Raw genomic sequence first — 22,094 nt, forward strand, 5'->3', positions numbered from 1 at the left:
ACAGCAGGATTCTGGGAAAGGGTGGATCCTCGTTCAAAACTGGTGCAGCACGGGAACCAAATCATGCTGCTAGTTTGAGAGAAAGGAAGCCTGAAAGAGAAGAGAAAGAATGAATGTTGATTTAAAGGTGAGCATGAGTTATTTGAAATCTGACCTGACTGAGGAGGTGGTGGGTGATAATGGGTGTGGGTGGCAACAGCTGAGCACCCCCTGACCCCCTACGCCGGCGCCCCCCAATCTCCCTCTGCCTATGTATGCAGTCCCCTTTTCGCCCCGACCGCAGCATGCCTGAGCACCTCTCCAGCTTTTCAGCCGTCAATCACCACCTCACCCCCACCTCCTCCTCCTTACCTCTGCTGTCCACCTAATCCTCAAGGTATTTTCAGAAAGAGAGAGAGAGAAAGAGAAAGAGAGAGAGCAAGAGAGAGAGCACCTGGGGGTAATGTCCCAGTGTGGTGGAATCCAGGAACACGCCATGCAAGAAAAATACACAGATGCACACAGGCAAACAGAGCATCAGAGTCAAACTTCCCACAGACTCTCTTCTGCACACACACACACACACACGCACCCCCCCTCCCCCCACACACACACGCACACACACACAGCACTTCTTTCATCTAAAAACTTGAAACATACTCCCGATACAGAATGAAAATCCCAGTGCACTGACAGATGGATTCTTTTTAGATTTTTTATTTTTTTTTTAAACCCTGGCATGAGTTAAAACAAAAACAAGTATCAAAGCACAAACAGACACAGGCAACCACATGCACTGGCTCTTCATACGCGGCTGCTTGTACGGACACATCCATGTTGGCAGTGAAATCGTTCTCAGGGGTGAAAGGGGGTGCATTTAGTTGAAGCTCGTTGTCAGGGCTGAAACAAGGCTCTAGCCAAAGACTGCTGTGAGAGCTAGCTTCAACTCAGCTCAACTATACGCGTTTTGCTTTTTTTTTTTTTTTTTAGCTGTGATCACTTTAATAATTAGACATGTGTATGTTGTTCCTTTGCCGATTGCCGCTGTGATTTCAAAAAGGATTCGTACGATGAAATGTTTTGCATTTTGTCGTGTTGTAAACTTTTATGTGGTAGTCCAGTATGTTTCCACAAAGGGTAAAATGATTTCCTAAACATTTTATTTAAATAAACACAAACAAACCTATAAACAGATGTATACACTGGCACCTCAAAATAAAACCCAGTGCCACAGACTGCTTTTAAAAAGTCATCTCGTTATTTAGGCGACACCGATTGTGAGTAATTTAATCTCCTCCTGAATACAGTTGTCCTGTCATGAACTGGAGGAGCTGCAGAAATCCACAGCTCAGGACTGAGAGGACATATATTAGTGGAAAACTCCGTGACTCTGGCTCCAGAAGAAGCCTGGGAAAACAAAAGTCATTATTAAAAGAAAGCCGCAAAAACATATGGCGGAAGGCACCATGTTTAGAGGAGACTATAACTAAACTTTTTGAATTGACAATGGAAATCAAGCTGAACGCAACAAAACATGGCAGTGTCCTTCTGTCTGAGTTTTTTTTTTTTAGCAGGGATGAGAAAGTTGGTTAAAGTGGATGGAGGAAATTGATGGAGCTTAATGCAGGGAAATCCTGATAGAGCCAGCAAAGACAAAACAGTTTAAAAACTGGTGGCCACATAACCCCAAAAGACTTGCAGCTGTTCGTCTGTCCCACACAAACACAATAATTCAATTGGTCAATGTGAAAACGTAAAGGGATATTAGTAAAGCGCTCTACAGTAATTGGGACAATGATTAAAAATTCTTTCAGTGCAGATTTACTACGATGTTTTAATATAAGCTTCTTTTCTCAATAAACAGATTAATTCCAAAAACTCTTTAACTCTTCAGCACTCCATCATAGTTTCCACTTGAAATTGTGGCAGCTCAGTGGAAAACTTTATCAGCTTTTAAAACATCCCATTGCTGGATCTCTTGACAAGGAATGTTACAAGTCATTTTGCTGACAGCAGTCTCATTCCCAGCTCTCTTAAAGCCTTGCTGGGAAGACAAAGGGACTTGGTCTGGACATTCCCCAGACTCTGTTTTTCTTTTCCTTCCACTTTTTTTTTTTTCTTGAAAAGTTGTCCTAACAGTCCTGCTCATTGTTGTCAGGCCTGTCTGAAGGCTATCCTGTGAAATACCTTCCATGGAAGGTGCCCTGCATGTGGAATGGGACTTCTCCCTCGGAGGTTTCTGAGCTTAATATACTGAGTTCCATCTTCTTTCTCAGCTTCAGCGCTCTGTATTTGAAGTCAGTAAGAGACAGATGGCAACCTTTGTCAGGCGTGCATTACTGCGCCGACCTGTCGGGGCACCTCCAGTAACGACGCTCGGTTTTGGCACAGGAGTGTCTTTGGAAATACCTGTTCTGCACAGAGCTGGGAAGAGACCGAAGCTGGAAGGAACGGAGTGAACTGGCCGCCATTTTTTTTTTCCGCCCCAATGTCATTAAAAGTAGGAAGATGGCCCAGGAAATATGAGTCATGTGACCATGTGGGTGTGATTTCCGTCACTGCCGTCTATATATCTGAATGAATGTGCTCCATCATCCGTGAGACGGTCTGACGGCTCCTTTGTGCAGTTTGTAACAGAGACTGTTATCAGTTTATCCCTGTCATTACGAGAGTCCTTCACACAAACAGTTGGGAGTCCATTAAGGCAGCTTACGGTGTGATAACATCGTCACTGAGCCCTGAAACACCGCTTTAAGCTTTTGCCAATCATGGCGAGAGCTCAGCCCCCACCCCCCCCCCCCCCCCCCAAGTCAGCCACAGGGATGTTTTGAAAAGTTAGCAGGTCATTTCCCTCAGCTCATATGGCCTGGCCCAAAATCTCAACCCCTTCAAAGAGTTCTGACTTTCCGCCTCACAATGTAATTTGTCGGGTTACGCTAAATAAAAAAACAAACAAACAACAACATAGATGAGAGGTCCAGTTGTGAATGACGGAGGAGTGGAATAAAAAGGATCGTATTAATAGAATGGAATGAAAAGCTTGTTGAAACCTGTGCAGAAAGCGGCTCAGCTGTGCCTCTGGTGGAGGCGAGGGGACAAGTCGTTGTAGTGCACAAAGAGCAAACAACACAAACTAAAAGCAGGCGGAGAGTCCTTACCACAGCATAATCATCTCCATGTGGTGATTTTGTAACACTCACACTTGTATGAAGGATTCTTTCTGATGGGATTTGTTGCATGAAAATGCTTAGGTGACGGAGAGAGACTACAAATGGGAGGACTTCTCCCTCAGAGGCAAAGCAGAGCACAGACAGCACATTGTAGCACATTATTTATTTTCTTAAGTGCTTGGTTTCAGCCTGCCACTACCAGGGGTGGTGAAGTTCTTGTTGATGTAGGCTAAGCTATGTCTGAATGCACATGTCCGTGGTTCTGTGGGCGAGGTGTATATTTGGAAAAAGACTGGGAGATGGAAGAGAAAGTGATTTATGTATGGAAATAAAAATATGGTCACAGCTCTGCTACTTCTCACATGCAGGTAGAAACGTCTTTACACTGTCAAGGAATGACACGTTTATTTTGAAACAGAAAGAGGCAGCTGGTTGGATATGAGTAGTCACCTTCCTGTTTGCTCGGGAGCAAAATCAATCTGAGTCCAGGGGACCAGTTTAATGGAAACATCACAAGGCCATAAACACAGAAGACAATAACATATAAGATAACAATATAACACCGAGGTGAAATTCATCTGATGCAGCTTGCAAAGATATTCACTCTCTTTCAACTTTTTCGCATCGGGTCACACTTTCATATATTTTATTGCTGTTTTGTATGACAAATTAACACACAGGAGTGCACCATTTTGAAGTGAAATGAAAATAAATGTTTTAAATTTCTATACAGATAAAAATCTGAAAATTGAGGCATATATTTTTTACTCGCCCACCTTTAGTCAATACTTTACTGTCTTCTGCAGTTAGAGCTAGGCCTGTCAGTAACCATCCAGCAAAATTAACAGATTTTGCTGGATGGTAAATTGTCCCAGAGGTCATTGCAATAAACTGTAATATTGTTGTTGTGAGGCCATTTTCACTTAATAAGACTAATAAACTTTTTATAGTAAAATTTTCTAAAGAACACTTCGCACTTGCGCTGGAACACATTTTAAATATTCAAAATAAAACACAACCAAAAGTAATACTGAAGGGTGTGCTGTGGTGGTGTAGGGGTTTAGCTCAATCCACGAATGGAGGCCTTAGTTCTCGACGCCGCCGTCGTGGGTTCGACCCAAATTTGCCCCGTGTCATCCCCTCTTTCCTGTCAGCCTACTTTCAAAAAATACAGCCCGCTAGAGCCAACAAAATCCTCAGAGGAAGATAAATAAAAATACAAAATACCTGAAACCCTAAATACTGAAACCAGAGATAAAATGAATTCTTAGGCTTGTAGCCAAATTGCTCTTCAAAAAATATTAATTATTTTGACAGGCTCAGTTAAAACTGTGAGTCTTTTGGGGTTTTACACATCTACAGGGTCATATTTGTGCTCACTCAAGTTGGACTTCAATTGGATTTAGGTTTAGGACTTTAACTTGGCCATTCATACACATGAAGATGCTTTGATGAAAACCAGGGCTGTACAATGCTATTCAGAAACTTTTGAAAGCATGCCAGCTCCAAACACACCTGGAGGACTGGATTTGAGCAGTCCAGGTCTTAACCCTTCCACTTCCTGCAGCTCTCGCTCTGTGTTTATGACTGTTGTGCTGGTGGAGGATGAACCTGTGCATAAACTGCAGGCCTTTTGTAGCTTCTTACAAGTTTTCTTCCACGATTGCGGTGTATTTAGGGGCATCAAACTTCCCACGAACTCTGACCAGCGTCTATGTCCCTGTTGACAAAACTTATATACACCGCTGACATGGCAGCCAGTGGACATCCTAGTAAAAACATAGTAAAGTTTTTTTTTTTTTTTAATAATTCAGTTATTGTAGCCAATAACAAAATCTGACCCACTGACTCTGAGAACACCATGTTTATGGCATTTGAAGAACAGAATAAAATGATTACGTTCCTAAATACTTTATCAATCATCTTTTTTTGTCAGTTGCATTAATAGTGTCATTATTAGGAGCTCACAATTTGAACACAAATTGAATTATTTGAACAGTCCAAGTCAGCTTAAATGAAACTTTGTCTAATAAAAAAACTACAGAAGTAGTTCAATTTGTTAAAAATTGAACTTATTCTATTACTAAATGGCTTTAAGTGTTTGCCCCTTATTTGAGTAGTTTGTTATCTGTTTTCACCCAACGAATCCGACTAAATAATACTCTTAGATTCTGGTTTGGACTGCTATTAGTGCCAGCACTTCATCAGAGAAACCATTGTTCCTTTTCCCACTCCTCTCTGGGATTTCTGCTCCTGTGACACGATCTACATGGCAAATTAGTAATGCTACGGCTGCAGGGTTAGTGTGTGTTGCTGTACGATGACGGCATGTGTGGAGCTGTTTGGATGCATCCCTGATCTATCAGTGAAATGTCTTTAATAAACAGCTCAGCATCATCTGACAGCCCTGCTTTCATCTCCCCGGACAACCACCAGCGTCAAGATGACATCTCTACATCTTTTTTTTCCCCCCTGAAATCCGTTTGAGAATGTTTACATAAAGAGTAGGAAAAGCAACATTTTGACACTTGGATAAAGAATATAGATACACCAATCAGGCACTTTAAGACTAAGACCCATTTCCATTTTTTGTTTGCGTTTTTTAAAGTCTAATTTGTCTATCTCAATTCTTTTTTCCTGAGGAGTGTAACTCATTGCAGAAAAAGTGGTGGTTTTGAATACAACAGAAAATGAGAGAGTCACAATAGCATCCATATTTGTGCATCAAAGCTTATGTCACAGACCGTTTGAAAGAATGAACTTCCGCATCGAAATGCCTGCTGTTGGTCAATGACGTAAAAGACTGAAAATGGTGGGCAGTGTTATTTCTGACAATTCAGGGAAACTGATTCTGATAAAAAAACTTATGAAGAAATTTGAAAGCAAACACTAGCAAAAAAAGCAGCAGATACAATTAACAGCAACTGAATCATAACACCCTGTCTTATAATGTTAGCCCAGTTCTACAGAAAACCATTAATAGCTATAATATGGCACTTTATGCAGGCTCTTCATTTTATATAAAATATAATTATATAAATAAAGAATACAAATATAGATGTAAAAAATATAAATATAAATAAAAATTGTGGGTTGTGCATAATTTTAACTCTTGCTAAAAAGTAAAAAGAGTACTGAACGTTGAAAGGTTTTTAATAAGATGTAGTTCTGAGTATTTCATCTAAAAAGGCCATTTAGTCTGTGAAAAAGAGAGCAAGACAAGTTCTCAAGAATTTTGTTGCACAGTACATGATTTTATCATTTTCTTTGTGTGTCATTTTGTCTTTGTCTATTTTAGGGTGACATTTACCATTCTTTCCTTCTTACAAGTTTTTGTGCACATTTTAATCTAAAGAGAGCAATTGTCCTTTTGGCTGTTTTCTTTTATGCCACTGACGTCTATTCGAAATGCTTTTGTTTTCAATGGAGTGTCATTAAGTTTCTTTTTTCAATGTTGAGCTTCAGAGTTTCACGTGTTGCTGTTTTCCACTAGAGAAAAATTATTTTTCACTGATAGTAAAACTATCAATGTCCACATATGGAATGAAAAAAAGTTTTGATGACAATTTAATGACTTAGCAAAAATAGTCGGTCGCAATGTTGCTGCCAGCTTTTATTCTCCGTTGAATATTATCACATCTTCTCCCACAAACAAAGATGTAGTTTGCACTGACCATTTGCTGCTCTGACTTTACCCAATCAAATCCTTTCATTTAAAATGTCCTTGCTTTTTAAAATTTGTCTTTACTTTCTTTAGCTTCTTTTATTTCTGTGCTATCTCGAGCCAACTTTCCCTGAATTCTGTAAACGTCTTGCAGCTTTTACATGAGTCAAGGCAGAGCGCACACTCCAGTGTGTCTGATGCACGCCTGCGGGTTTGAAAAGTCTGCAAGGGGGGATAACTGGTGAGCCAGAGGCAGCAGAGTGTTCTTAGATATGATGACAGATGAAGATAAAGAGGCTACTATTAAAAATGGGAGGGGTATATTCATTGCCTTCTGAGAGCAAACGCAATGAAGTGAATGTGCAAGGGCGAGAACGAAGAGTTTTTTAAGGTGCGGTGGGTGAATCCATGGGAACAATATAAATGCCGTGGCGGAGCTTTGGCTGAACAGCAATGAGATCTGTCACTTCTGCAAATAAAAAAACGCGGGCAGCATAAGGTCATGGCAAGGCAGATAGAAGCAGAGAAAGAGTGGAAAATACTTCTCTGAAAGATGGCCAAGGCTGATAGCTGTCTGAAAAGTAGCGTTGTGGTGGGACCAGCATGTGAACTGAGGCAAACATGGCAGCTTATAAGACTAGAGCTCTCTATCTGTCTATCTGTCTGTCTCTCTCTCTCTTTCTCTCTCTCTTTCCCTTCTCTCTCTTTCTCTTTATCAGCAGTATTACACTTTCTATACAAATAGATGCGAATGAAGCTGATGACTGGATAAGGGGTTTTGCTGTGTTTATGCTCAATGTGAAGGCTATACATTAAGTAAAAATAAAAAAGAACACTTGGACTAGATTAAAGCAGCACAACATATTCACTTGTCATCGTCGCTGCACTATCAATGTCTGTATATGTTGCAATCGAAAAGCACTGTGTTTAATATGTCTGGCTCCGTGCTTTTAAAATGATCCTTTTCAATAATTTATTTGGCAATTTGAATGAACTGTCACCATCCTAAGCTGATTTAAATCTAAGTGATTAAGATTCCAAAGCTGAGAGAGACGAGTGGAGATGTCCTGATGATAGAAAAGGAAGAAAATAGTCAGAAAAATGTGGTTTTATCATAATCAACATCGTCATTGCAAAATTCAACAGCTATAGTTCAGTTTTATCTTTTTTGAATGTTGTGGACAAAAAAATGTAAAAGGAAATAAGTACCTTATCAAAAATGACAGTGTTTATCTCTGTAAATATATTAGTAATATATTTATTTATTGGTAGCAACCCAACATATCAAAACATATAGATATCAATCATCCATCCTTGGTCAATGGATACTAGAGACACTTACTGAAATTTATTTAACACTAAAGTAAAGGCTTTTTTTGGATTCAGGGTATCTCCTGTCTGAACAAACTAGTTGCATGGATAGATTTAAAACTGGACTTTTATCAGATGATTGACTGGGACATTCTTGCATCTTTATTTCTTCTCTCCATTCATTCTTAAATTGTAAGACGTCAGGCTGTGCCATTTTCTGGAAAATAGTTCCATTATATTTTAACCATCTTGTCAACTCCAAACTTCACTGTTGGAAGGTTTTTAGTGCAATGTCCAAAGGCATTTCTGTTCAAAACATTCCATGTGGAATGACATCCAGAGAGTGAAACTTTTCTCTCATCTCACCAGATTGCATTTCTCCACTTTTCGACAAGCTTCAAAAGCTTTTTCTTCAGCAGTGAAGTGTTGTGCAGTGAACAGGAATAGAGGATCTGGTTGTTGTGCACACTACTGTAAGGTTTTTCTTTTTAACCTGCATTTTCCAATTCATTGCCTTTCTGAAGTTCACCTGATTCTTCTTAAACTACTCAAAAAATGTTTTGTTCCATTGTAAAAATTATTTCATTGAGAGCACCAAGGTGGCTTGTTTACAGGAAAATTACTGTCTTTTCTCTTTTGCATCATAGCCACAGCCATGCTCACGGTAACGTCTGGTAGATTATTATATATTTAATCAAAAGCATGAGCTTGGCTGGCTAAAGTAAGGTTGTAAAGGTTTGAGAGAGTCCTCTTTTATCCATCATGACATGCCTCTCGTGTGAAGTCTTTTTGAAGGTCATTAAAAAAGGACAGAATCAGCTCATATTAATTTGCCCTGTTAAGGAGAGGGATTTCATTCTATATGTGTTCATGTTTTAGTGTGTGTCTTGGCTTTTTAAGCTCTTTATTTTCCACATTTACGCATTTGTATGTGCAGTCATTACCCACATTAGTTGATAATCTTATGTCAATATCTTCATTGGAAGAAAAATATTTACTAGTTCAGCACCTACTTCCTCGGCTGCATTTTTCCTGTTTAGTAAAAACAGACAAAGCATATGGCTTTTCGTAAATGTCAATGCAATCTGGTTCTTGCATATTATCAGTCCAACCGTGTTGGAATTGAGCCCACCGTCTCCAGTTATGTGCTTCTGCAAGTCCACACACTGGACGCTTGCCAAATTAAAAAAAATAAATAAAAATGCCTACATTCCTCTTTCAAAGTCGCTATGCTGCTTTAAAGCAGGGGCTCGTTTTTATTACCTCACACAAAACTGAGTTTTTTACGGTTTGGCTGGAAGCTGAATGGCTGTATACAGAGGAAGTGGCAACAATGTGTTGTATATGTCTTATCTGTAATTTGCATCAGCGTGTGAGACAGTAGTAAACCTGATTTTCCTGGGCTGCTGCTCACGTGCAGCTAAATGCAGACTTTGTCCAGCTGTCCTTTCTGTGAAACTAAATTAAAAGCAAATGCTGTTCTGCTGAAAAAAAAGATTTTCAGTGCTTTCTTGTTAAAATTTCTCATTTTCAACTCATTCGAGGGTAGGAGCCAACACAAAATGACCAGCTATTTGGCAGTTGGTGAAAATGAGATATTTCCAAAAACCAGAAATGAATACAGAGAACTTTGTCAACTAAAACAAATCACGCAGTCAGGAAAAAATGGCCGTGGGGAACTTGATGAAATGGAGAGCATTCGCAGAAACAGAAGGGGAGAGAGAGAGAAGAAAAAAAAACAAACGAAGAATTAAAGGAAAAAAGAGATGGAGAGACTTGTGAGCCAGATTTTGGGGAGAGAAAGAGGGGGTGGGGGGAGTTAGTGGCCCTGTGGGGGTTTCTTCTGGAGTTCAACCTCTCTGGCTGGGGAAGGAAGGGGAGGAAGGAGGGGGAGGGAGGGGGAAGCAGGGAACAACCTGGGTCAGCAGCAGTATGGAGCATGTGTAGATTAGATGTCTGAACTCGCTCTGCAAACTCTCCAAAGCCCTGAAAGACTTGCACCGCTCGTAGCTGGTTGCCAATAAGATGGAAACCTGTGGGGCTCGTTGTCTCGGTTACCGCCTCAAAGACCATCAAAAGAAAGGTTAAAAAACACAGAAATTGACAAGGCTCCATAAATCTAAAAAAAAAAACCCAACACAAAACAGAGGAGTCTCTAGTGTGAGTGCATGATAAAAAGTGATAGTGTTGCAGCTCGCCAGTCCAAAAATCTATTACATAGAACTTTTTGAGCACCTGGGAATTATCCAGTTTTGGGTTCCCAGAATCCTGGATGAAATTAGCTGCTGAGCAAGAAAAAAAAGCAAGGCAGAAAGGAGACGAATAGATGAGAAAAGGATGCATATTTAATAATTGTGTAAGTTGGTTGACAGAGGGGACGAGCGATATGGGCGCGAAATTTTCTCACAGCGTTTTTGTGATCTAGCGAGAACAATCAAAAGTGATTCAAATCATTTAAAGAGAATAATATCAGAGCCCAACAAAAACAAATACTGCGTCAAAATAAACCTATCAAATTTAAAATAAATATTGTGTTCATTACACCATTTATAAATAGCAACACTGAACAACCAGACAGCACATAATATGAAATCAGAAGGATAAATACTGATACTTCCTAATGCTTTCATGGAACCAACACTGGAAAAAAAATAGCAGTAAGAATCACAAACCCAACCAAAATGTGCATTTGTAGGATGAAGATGATTAGAGCTTATTGCAAAATTAACACTTCTAATTGCAACCCTCATGAGTTAGTCATCCCAGAAAAAAAAAGGCTTATATATATTAAAAAATAAATAAATAAATACCAGGTCCTCTACCAGAGGCCTGGGAGCTTGAGGGTCCTGCAGTATCTTGGCTGTGCCAAGGACTGCACATTTCTGGAGTGAGATGTCTGATGTTGTTCCTGGGATCTGTTGTAGCCACTGCTCCAGTTTGGGGGTTACTGCCCCGAGGGCCCCGATGACCACAGGCACCACTGTGGTCTTCATCTTCCAGGCTCTCTCCAGTTCCTCCCTGACACCCTGGTATTTCTCGTGCTCCTTTTTCCTGATGTTGCAGTCGCTTGGTATTGCTACATCTACCACAACGGCTTTCCTCTGTTGTTTGTCCACTACGACAATGTCTGGTTGGTTCGCCATTACCATTTTGTCTGTCTGGATCTGGAAGTCCCACAGGGACTTAGCTCTGGCGTTCTCCACCACCTTTGGGGGTGTTTCCCACTTTGATTTCGGGGTTTCCAGTCCATATTCTGCACAGATGTTTCTGTACACTATGCCTGCCACTTGGTTATGTCGTTCCATGTACGCTTTCCCTGCCAGTATCTTGCACCCTGCTGTGATGTGCTGGACTGTCTCAGGGGCCTCCTTGCACAACCTACACCTGGTCTGGTGTGATAGATCTGGGCCTCTATTGCTCTGGAGTTTAGGGCCTGTTGATGTTATACATCTCTAAGCATTCAATGATCCAAGTATGTGGCATTGAGTCATAGGCTTTCTTTTATCAATCCAAGCCATGCACAGGTTGGTGTGTCGAGTTTTGCCGTCTCTGGCAACTGTGTGGTCTACGAGGAGTTGGTGTTTGGCTCCTCAGCTATTTACACCGATACCCTTCTGTGCCGTGCTCATGTGTTTATCCATATGTTTGCTTATCTTGGCTGCTATGATGCCTGACATGAGCTTCCAGGTTGTGGAGAGGCAGGTTATTGGTCAGTAGTAATATATATATATATATATATATATATATAATTTTTTTTTTTTTTTCTGGCAAACTTTTAGCCTCTCAATCAATGAAGGGGCTCAAAGTTGAGAGGCAGGAATGAGAAAATAAGAAGAAAAAGAAAAAAAAAAAGCTGCAACATCACTGATGGAAGCAGTTTGTCATCCAACCTAAACGCTTTTGCTCTTGTCGTCATAAAAGCCTGCTTTTTATGACCTGACAGCTGTACGAAGAAACGCATAAAAACTGCTGATGCTGTTTACTGTCAGACGGAACAAAAGCGCTCTTTAAACGCGCAGCCTGCATTTCTGTGCGCGGCAGACTTGCAGGAGACAAACCAGTCGCCTTATGGGGTCAACAAACAACCGAGACGAAAATCGATCAAAGTGGCCTGAAATGAAAAAAAAAAAGCATGGTTACTTTCAACAGACAGGGATCGAGTGAAGTGTTAGACTGAAAGAGAATGAAAGAAAGGAGAGGGAAGGGGTGAGGAGTGAGGGCACAGTGTGTTTATGGAGAGTGTGACCCGCAGCACAGATTGACAGGAAATGGGTGTCTTTTTTTTTATTTATTTATTTATTTTTTTTTTTTTTGCCTTCTGGGCTGTACCACTTGTACCGGTTCGACAGGGGCGGCGATGAATGCGCAGAGCTCACAGAGTCAGCCTGTTCTATTACCATGCATCTCCAGTTGTATCAGGATGTTTGCTGCGGCCCAGCCAGACTCCATCAGTCCCGCTGAGCAACAGTTAGGATCGGCTCCTGGCTTTTTTTTTTTTTTTGCCCGTGGCCTGCATATTGATCCCCTCCGCGCCCCCTTAAAAAAGAAAAAATTAAACTCCTTCCATCGATGCTCTTTTTAACGGCGAGCGTGATAGAAGGTGGCAAGCACGTCGCGGCGGAAACGCAAATGACGTCTGCGCGTCAAAAATAAAATAAAATAAAAAAAAAAACGCCTCACGTCCCGGTTGCCGTCCGCGTCCCTCGCGTCGGCTTCGGCGGGTATAAATCACGAACGAGGTCAAGCGGGCCTGAGAGGAGCGTGTCCAGCACATGGCGTGTTTGTATATCGGAGGCATTTGTCTGTGTAAATGCACTGCTGGGATTGAGCAAGGCAGCCCCTCATTCATCACTGTAAAAGTACTTCCTGCGGAGAGAAGGGGGGCGTGTGGGGGGGGGGGACAGAAAGCGCTGCCCCCGTCCTCTGTTCCCTGGAGCAGACAGAGAGGAGGGAGAGACCCCCACCACCACCTCTCCTCTCCCCCCCCGCTGGCATCTGGTTTCTGGGTTCAGCCACATCACAATGTTCCTCCTCTCTTCTCTGTCTCTTTCTATGTCTCGGACTCTCTCTTTGACAAGCACATACACACCAGGCCTGTGGCTGGGGGCTTTAATATGGTTATGATTAGAGACGGGGGGAAGAGGGGGGGGTCTCGGTAAGGGGAGAGACAAGGGGCTCATATTTACAGCAGAAAACTGGGGGAGGTGCCGTGTGGAGCAGATCTGAATTGAAGATGATTGCGGGGGGAAAAAGAAAAAAGGTGTGTGTGTGTTTTGTTTTTACATCAAGCACGAACGCAGCGCAGGCATTTGGGGATGAAGTTTTGCCCTTTGAGCAGATCGGTTGCTCCTCTTCTCGCAGGTTCCGCTTGCCGGACAGCACCCATCACCCCTCTCTCCTCCTCTCTCCCTCCCCTCCCTCCTTTTCGGCTCCTCTGCTTCCCCGCCTCCTCTGGCATTCTCTCCGACTCTCTCCGCCCCCTCTCAGAGCGTCACGCCGAGGCAGTTGGTTCACTCCGCCGCGTCTGAGAGGCTGTTATTTAGGTCTGTTACAGCGCGCCGAGCAGGGGAGGGGGGGACAGCAGAGAGGCAGAGAGATCGGCCCTCAGGAACCAGATCTGCATTCCAGCCGGGACGGGGGAAAAAAAAAAAAAAGTGGGGTGGTGTGAGGGGAGAGAGAGAGAGAGAGAGAGAGGAGAGAGAGCTCGGTCGGCATCTGCAAGGGACAGAGAGTGACAGCGAAGGAGAAATTGAAAGGGGAGGGAAGCGGGTCCAGATAGCTGCGGCAGGTTGTGTTGTTGTCACAGCCTCGGTGAGTGACGTGAGCAGTGGAAGCGGGACCGGCAGCGGCAGGCGAGCAGGACTGAGCCTTGTAGTGATTTCTGCTGAGGGTTGCGGGGCGTTGGGGGGTGGGGGGTAAACATGTTTGACTGCATGGAAGCCCTGGGAATGGGCCCCCGTCAGCTCTATGATGTCACCAGCCGCGGTGCGTGCATGCTGCGGAAGGCGAGCCCCTTCTTCCCGGCTTTGGACCCTTTCGCCTGGACGGGCAGTGCCAGTGTTCAGTGTAAGTGGCTCCCAGCTTGGCTGCATGTGTGACATACTCCATTCTCTCTAGTTCTCTCTCTCTCTCTCTCCCTCACACATACACACCAGACACACACTCCTTCTTGTTGCTGTCTTGTTTACCCCTCAGGGCTCGACTGAGGGGGCTGCTGTCAGGGGGCTGCAGAGCAGGACAGGAAAAGACTGGGACAGACAGTCTCTTCTTTCCTTTCCTCTCTTAGCAGGCAGCTTTGGCTGCTCGGAGATTAAAACAGAAACTTTCCACGGGGATGCTGCGTTGAAAGAGCTGGCTGTGTTTATTTACTTTGGTGACCTCATGAGAGTCAAGTTCCAAGAGCCACTTGAGGTTTGAACTTGCCTCGTCAAAGTAGAGTGACAGGAAGCAAATTCCTCTTGAAAAAACTATTCCCTTCTGTCGCTCATGTCAGTTTTCTGAAGAAGTGCTGTCTTTGGGAGTTTTGATCTGCCTCTTTATGGGTCAGGGATTTGGTTTGCACTTCTGGGAAGCAAACAGCCTAAAAATTAATAAGTCGATGAATTATTTAGGGAATAAATTAATGAACAAATAGGAGCACACACAAAGTCCTGACAAAGCAAAGGGGCCAGCTCTCTCCGCTCTTTCTATCTCCCTGTTGTTGCTCTGTCGGACTTAAGAAAAGCCTCTGTCACTTAAGCCAACCGGGGTCCATTTTCTCCACAACCTTCGGTGTGGCTACTACTGCCATGTGAGTGTGTGATAGTTGGGGAAAGTGTGTGGTGTAAGTGTGTGTGTGTGTGTGGGGGGGGTTATGATAGCGGCGTGGAAAGCATTTAAGAATGTATGAAAAGCTGGAGGTGATGGGGGATCTTTCTCTCTCTCTCTTTTTTTCTTCCTTGCTTTCTTCTGCGAGCTTATCCTTCTGCTTTTTGTTCCTTGTTACTGCGTCTCGGTGGGGGGAGTCATCCGTCTTCATTAATCGTGAAGACACCAGCATTTCAGTGGCCGTCATGCACACTGGCTGAGCTTTAATGAAGACGGATGCCCTGTCAGCGGAGGCTGAGGCCAGAGGGGACTCAAGCCAAGCCCCGGCCTGCTCGGCTGCAGCTAAGCAAATCCCAGATCATAACAAGACGAGTTTTGTTTATTTAATCAGGCCTCTACTGTTTTGATCTACTCTCACACTCGGGCGCGTGTAAAAGAACGCTGGCACTGCGGATGACAAGGGACGCGCTTTTCATATTTCGGTTTTCAACTCTTTGTTCCCCCAAAAGCGAAGATGCAGGAAGTGCCAGGAAGCTACCCCAAGGGTAGAAGAGCCAGGTCTAGCAGAGCGGAGCAAGTGGAGGCTGGTTTGGTGTACTGTTTCAAAACCCTCTGTGCTCAGTAACCTTTGTAAACAAGGCTGCCCTATCACCACACAACAAGCCATAATGCCTCTCTCTGCTGAAGCGGTTGCTCCTCATTGTCCTCATCAATGAGGTTGATGAATTGATGTTTGAGTCTGATATCTCATTAAGTTCGGCCAGCTGCAGCACAACAGAGGGACCTGCCTGGGTCCTTATGCCATACTCAAAGAGGCATGATCCCTGCATACCAAATCAAGCACTGTTTCTTTTTTTTTCTCCTGAGAAGTCATTTGACTCCGCCGTGATGCTTGTAAATGAATCAAACCGTTCTTTTTTTTTTTCTTGAGTAAAAATAGTTTGAATCTGTAGCGAGGCAGAAATAAATAGAAATTGTGATTTTCTGTGACAAAATGCACTAAAAATGTTTGTCCCACTAAATCTTCCAGCAGATGAGTGTAAGCTGTTTGTCCCGGCAGTAAATCTGCAGTGGTGATAAGTGTCACTGCCGCTGGCTGTTAGCCAGGGACAATCGGCTGACTTAAAAGTGCATGGTAGGTTTTCCTGTTTTTGTCCTCAAGTAGGGAGACCTCAATGTCAGGGGTTAGTCAGAGGCTACGGCCTGGCCAGTGTCAGGGTTGCTGCATGTGTGGCTCGCTGAGAAGTGGACCCTTTCAACCAGCCCGGCCTATGTAATGCTCCTAAGTGCCTTATGCCACAGAGCCTGGTACTACATCTGAGCTGCCCCACACATGGGGGGTAATGGACACTGATTTAGTCATATGTCAATGAGAACTGAATTAGTCAACTTCTAGGCAAGCCATTTGAGGGAGCCTATGCACAGCAACCCCTTCACTGTCAATTTTCATTTGCTAGAAGAATGAGGCAATTACGCTTAGCAGTTGCGAGGGGTCAGAAAAAGGGAAAGTGTGTTTTTCTCATCGACACACGCCCGCAGCTCGACGTCTCTGCAACACAGTTTGGATATTCATTTTGATACTCTCATGAGCCCGAGTCGTAATGTCTCTAACACACTTCCACAGTCACACACACTCTCTCTTTGTTCCCGCCCTCTCCTCCCCAACGCGCTGTTTGGAGGTGATCCGAGGAGCTAATTAAAATAAGGTTGTACATCTCGGCATCGGCGGCCGAAGAAATAGGAGTTTGCATGTAACCGCTGGCACATTCTGGCCTGATAATTTTCTCTCCGATAGAAGTTTGCAGTTATTTCATTATAATTACAAAAGATTCAATTAAAAGATTAGGAAGCCCAAAGGGGAAGAGGGGAGGGAGGGAGGGGGGAGGGGAGCTGGGGAGATAGATAGCACTATCTTGCGTGAGAGGATGTTCGTGTGCTTGTGTAAGAAAAAGTGGGAAATGCAAAGTAATACCATTTCAATTATGTCAAGGAACTGCAACTATATTTATGTACATACACATAAATATTGTTAATCCTTTGAAGAGTAAACAAAACATGGTGTCAACGTTGGGATTTATTTAGCTGGTCGGAGGGCTCCGATCTGTCACAGACAGATACAAGTAATAAAACTTGTTACACTAAAAAGGGATTTAAAGGAAGAAGGAGTAAAAAATATCTTCTTTGTTTGTATTTTTAAAGTTTACTCAAACAGTGACATTATAAGTAGAGATGAACAGGTACCGGTTTTGTGGTTGATCTTCATTTTTCGGTAACTGCCTTGGCCTGCTGATTCTGGCTCCCCTTCAGAAACTCTGATACTAGAAGATGAAAGTACAGCAACTATTTTGTGGGCCTTTCAGCTGCGTGTGATCATTTATCATTTATAGGAGGAGAGGCAATGTTACACTCTGTGTGAGACAGAGAGAGAGAGAGCGAGAATGTAAAATTGCGTGCAGCATCTCCTATTAATTCTTTTCTTTGTTAGCTTTGCTAAAAATAGCAATCTCTATGCATGTTCTCTTGGAAGGTTTGGTTATTACCTTGTTTCTGAGACAAAGGCAACCAATATGCATATTAATCATACTATTGTAATGAGGTGCAAAGTGAGGCACTGTGACCTCGCAGCAAGAAGGTTCCGGGTTCAAATCCCTGCCTGAGGTCTTTCTGCATGTTCTCCCTGTGCATGCTTCGACTCTCTCTGGGTACTCCGGCTTCCTCTGGTAGTCCAAAATCACGACGTGTCAGGTTGAACGGCCTTTCTTAATTATCCTCAGGTGTGAGTGTGTGTGTCTATGTTGCCCTGCGATGTCCTGGCCACCTGTCCAGTTCCACGCCTCTCGCCCAATGACGGCCGGAAATAGGCACCAGGCCCTCCCCGCCACCCATGTAGGGATAAGTGGCTTTAGATAATGGTTGAGTGGATGGATTGTTTGTTGCAGCCTGGAAAACATTTTCGTAGCTTCAGGACCTTTTTCAGATTGACTTGAGTGGCACTGTCACACATCGCCGTTCGCAGATATGTCTCACCCCACAGTAACAGCCGAGCACATTAATGGGCAGAGCAGCCTAAAAATAAACAGTCTCAATCCTTGCAGTTGCTTAAAGTTTTTTCCTTTTTTTTTCTTGATCTCATTTTCATGTGAGGCTTTGCTTATGCATGAACAAGACAGATTGTGTCTGCTTGCAAAATCCCATACGCTATCCTATGGTGGTGTTTACATGTCTGTTGGGTGGACTGTGGGCACCCAGACTGCATGTCGAATGCAGAGACAATGTGCCAGGGCTGGATTCTTCAAGTCTGTGCTGGAATCCAGCTCTGCTCTAAAAGCAGTTTATAGCCTTCTCCGCAGCGTCAGTCGCATCGCTGTAAGTAAAACCAATCAACCACGGCGTGGATGATAAACCGTGGACTGCTTGCTTGTGTTTTCCTGAAGTTTGTGGTGAGTTCTCTCCCCCACCTGAAAGAGTGTGTTTCGCAAACTTCTTGATTCCATAACATTATGAGAAATCCTGCTCAGCTGATGGTTTGTGGTGGCCAAATGTTTTGAGTTCGGAGTAAAAATGTGAGCTTTTGGGAGTGCTTTCACAATGTTTTGTTGGTTCAAGTTATTGTGGCAGCCCACTCCTACACCCATGTCTGGCTGCTGCCATTGTAGCTGTTTACTGAGAACAGCTCTCTGGCTGCCAAGCACGTTTCTTTCCTATGGACAAAGGCGTGGGCAGTTGGCAAACTTTCTGCGTTTGTGTGTGGGCTTTATTAGAACAAGCACCTGAGAGTTGCACATGTGAGCATGTGCGAGGTTTGTTTACAGCACATACATTTAAGCACTCGTGGTAAATTGTGAGGTGAACGTTTCTGTCACCAACATGCTATTGACTGACAGCCAGGCTCAAATGTTGCTAAGGGCCTTCAGTGTTATGAAAAAAAATGAAGGCCGGGACTGGAAACCCATGAGAGCATGACTGTCCTGCCTCTGTGTATGTGTGAATGGGTTGTGTTTACGCAGCCGACGGCACAGGGCAGGGAGTGGTGAGCGACTGGTGTTGGACAGCTATTATCTGAGCTCAGAGGCGGAGAGTGATGGGAGGGATAGAGAAGGCCCGTTGGAGTTGTTTTTCCCTCAAACATTAGTCAAATTCTGCCAGTGTGTGTATGAGCAACTGCCATGAACATCCTTGTGGTAATGGTGCATTAGTTCATTTGTATATGCCAGCATTAGAGGATTTGTTTGTGTATTTATGTGTTCGTTTCGGCGCGAGCGTGCCTTTGATTGTATACTTTGACTGCGAGGGGGAACAGGTGTGTACAAACTGACATGCCTGTAATTGTATGCTTGTAGCTGCTAGTTTAGGATGAGACGAATGGCACCAGAGAGTTTCACAGATGCCCTCATGTGCATCTTCAAGTGTTTTTCTTTGTTTCTGTTCAAGAGAAGTGGTTACTGAGAATAATCGAGAAAAATCAAGTTGAATTAGGAAACAGGAAAATGTGATGCCACGTAGGGAATCTTGTGTACATCTGATTAGTGGTTAAAATTCTGTTTTTTTTTAATGAATAAAATAGGTGGAATATGCAGGCATTGTATTTGAGGAGATTTTTTAATCTGTGTTTTTGGGTAGAAATGATCAAGTTAACCTCTGTATCCCATTGAAACACATTAGTTAAATTTCACATTTGAAATTGGACTTGATAAATTAGTTGAATTCCAACTATTAAGGTTATTTACATTAGATTCTCTTTTCCCAATCATCTTTTTTATTATGTACCATAAGCTCAGAATGTCACCAGATAAACTATTTAAATGCTAATGTGGCCGAATGTCGTCTTCCAGCCTAACACTGTCTTTATTAGGTAGCTGCATCTACACAACAGGGCAATAACTCAAGAACTATTTCCTGTCTTGCTTCATAGATTGGCCTGCAGGCTGCATGACTGGTTGCAGACTTTTTAAACTACTCTCACAAGGAGGCATGTAAATCTATTCCCAGACAGCCACAGCTGAGATACACCGTTCACTGGCAAGAGCTGCCTCATAGCTCATGCAAGCTGGCTTGCTTGCATGTTTGACTGTAGCATAAGCACTGTTGCTAAGCTAGAAAAAGCATGACTCAATGTTTGCTCTTTCGCAGACACTTTCTCAACCATAACTCTTTCCGCACATTCTAACTTTTACTATGTCCATATATTCATTCAAACTACAATCTTCTTAGATGGAGACTCCAACTGGTCGAACCAATATCTGCTGCTAAATGCAACAAAAAATGTATTGCGAGGAATTGCTAAAATAAAGTATGTGTTGTTACTATGTAACTATGATTGAACACTTCATGTATACACTGTTGTGCTTAAATAAGATTAGACAATTATGATAGCTAGCTTGCACTACAAAAAGTTAGACTTTCATCAGCTTTGGCTGTTTTGTTTCTTTTTGTATGCCTGTGAATAGAAGTGTTAATTTATCTTCCTGTTACAGCATGAAGGCAACAATTCTGAAGTAATAAAACCAATGTTAACACACTCATTGATTCATTGAGCCGCTGTGGAAAATTATTTCTCTGAAGCAAAGACAAGTGGGGCATTATCACTCACACACGTGACACACTCTCATGTGCAGGCACAGGGGAAAAAAAGCACATGCTCCTTTAGTGGTTTCAAACAAGCTGATAATATATTTCCTCTTTAGCATGACCTGTAGCTGATTGAGAGTTTACAGTAAATGCCCTGCCATCAGACCTGAATTAAACAGTTAGACGATAAACCAGAAAGAAAGCAGATTCCTCTTTTGTCTCAACAGAACTGTTGGTATTGTCTCAGTCAGCGGCGTATTCACGCATGTTAGAGCAGTGAATCATAAGCAAAAGGAGCACACGTTCAACATTCTTTTTGTCAATTCCACATGCCAATTACCCACTTAACTTCCTGTTGCGACATCGTGGAGGAGGAAATGAATCACAGAATGGCTTAAATCTAGACACGCTCGTCAGAGTTTTTGAAGTCTCCGCCCAGGCACAAAGTTGGGCAACTGGTTGGCGGTTGGTTGCGAAGCAAGAGTGAAAATCTTTCATATACATGATTGCTCCACTGGGCCACTCAAAGCAGAAGTTTCTCAGCGACTTCTACGTCCGATATGAGTCTACATCAGATGTAGTGCCCGTTTAGGGGATTGCCTCTATTGCCAGGAAAGAGAAACGCATCACAATGTATATGCAGATCATAAATCACTCAGAGATGAGCTTTGCTGTCTGTCTGTGTATTGTTTGTTATAGATTTATGAATGAAGGAGGGGGTAAATAATGTCCCCTGAGCATCTGCATTTGTGGGAAGGACTCGTTCTCTGCGATGGGCGGGTGAGAATGCTCACTCTAATATCAGGCTTTGTCTTTCCACGCTTTTGACCACTTCCACCCCCGCCCCCCAAAAAAGTGCCGGAGTGAATACTACTGTTGTTGTTTACATTATCCTCTTTTCCCCTCACTTCCTCTGACAGAGCGAGGGCTGCAGCCACGGCTGGGCTACTTCTACTTTTGAAGGTTTCTATTGTTGCGGGGAGGAAGCAATAGCAATTGAACGAGCGCGAGTGGCCTTGCCAGAGACAGACAGGTGAGAGCCAGGCTGCAGATGGTGGGAGGAAGTCTGTGAGGACGAGAAAAAAAGAAAAAAACAAAAAAACACCAAGGATCAAAGAGACAGGGTTTCCCTCGATGACTGCTCTCTCTCCTTTTCTCTCCTCAACTCGACTGTCTGCATGCCTGCGCTCCCCGTCCGCTTCCTTGCCTGGCCGCCAGTTATTCTGTCTTCCTGACATGATCAATGGCCCAGGCCAGTGCGGTGCTGCCAGGTTCGGGTTCACTCTCCAGTCACAGGAGGTGAGACGTGTTCTTCCCTGTCTTCTGGTGGGCAGATGAAGAGTCAGTTGGAGCTCACCGCAGGGACATGCGAGACAGATTTTTTCCACAGATCTGCACTTGACTGTCTGCTTTTTTTTTTCCTGCATGTGCCACTCATAAAAGGCCACCGACCAAAAAAAAAAAAAAAAACGATTGAAATCGTATTTCCTAGAATTTTCTCTCTCTTTTAAAGCCTCCTTCCCCGGGTTTTGTACAAGGACATTTGAAGGAAATGTTCCTCATCGAGGTTTTACAGGGGGGACTGGCAGTTTGTG

General features: G+C 43.2%; 1 protein-coding gene across 3 annotated transcripts in view; it reads left to right on the top strand.

Annotated features, from left to right (window-relative positions):
* The window catches only part of rarga (retinoic acid receptor gamma a), a 56,945-nt gene that overhangs the window by 19,177 nt on the left and 15,674 nt on the right, over positions 1–22,094 (top strand). The window contains exon 1 of one of the 3 annotated variants that reach the window (XM_055049471.1): positions 13,343–14,190. The exons of the other annotated variants lie outside the window; for them this stretch is intronic. Coding sequence (XP_054905446.1) covers positions 14,046–14,190 — 145 coding nt within the window. The 5' untranslated portion in view covers positions 13,343–14,045. Of the gene's footprint in view, positions 1–13,342; positions 14,191–22,094 lie in introns of those variants that run through there. 3 annotated transcript variants of the gene reach the window in all.

Source organism: Poeciliopsis prolifica, unplaced genomic scaffold (assembly GCF_027474105.1).
Source record: "Poeciliopsis prolifica strain line A6 unplaced genomic scaffold, Auburn_PproV2 SCAFFOLD029, whole genome shotgun sequence".
Taxonomy (NCBI): domain Eukaryota; kingdom Metazoa; phylum Chordata; class Actinopteri; order Cyprinodontiformes; family Poeciliidae; genus Poeciliopsis; species Poeciliopsis prolifica.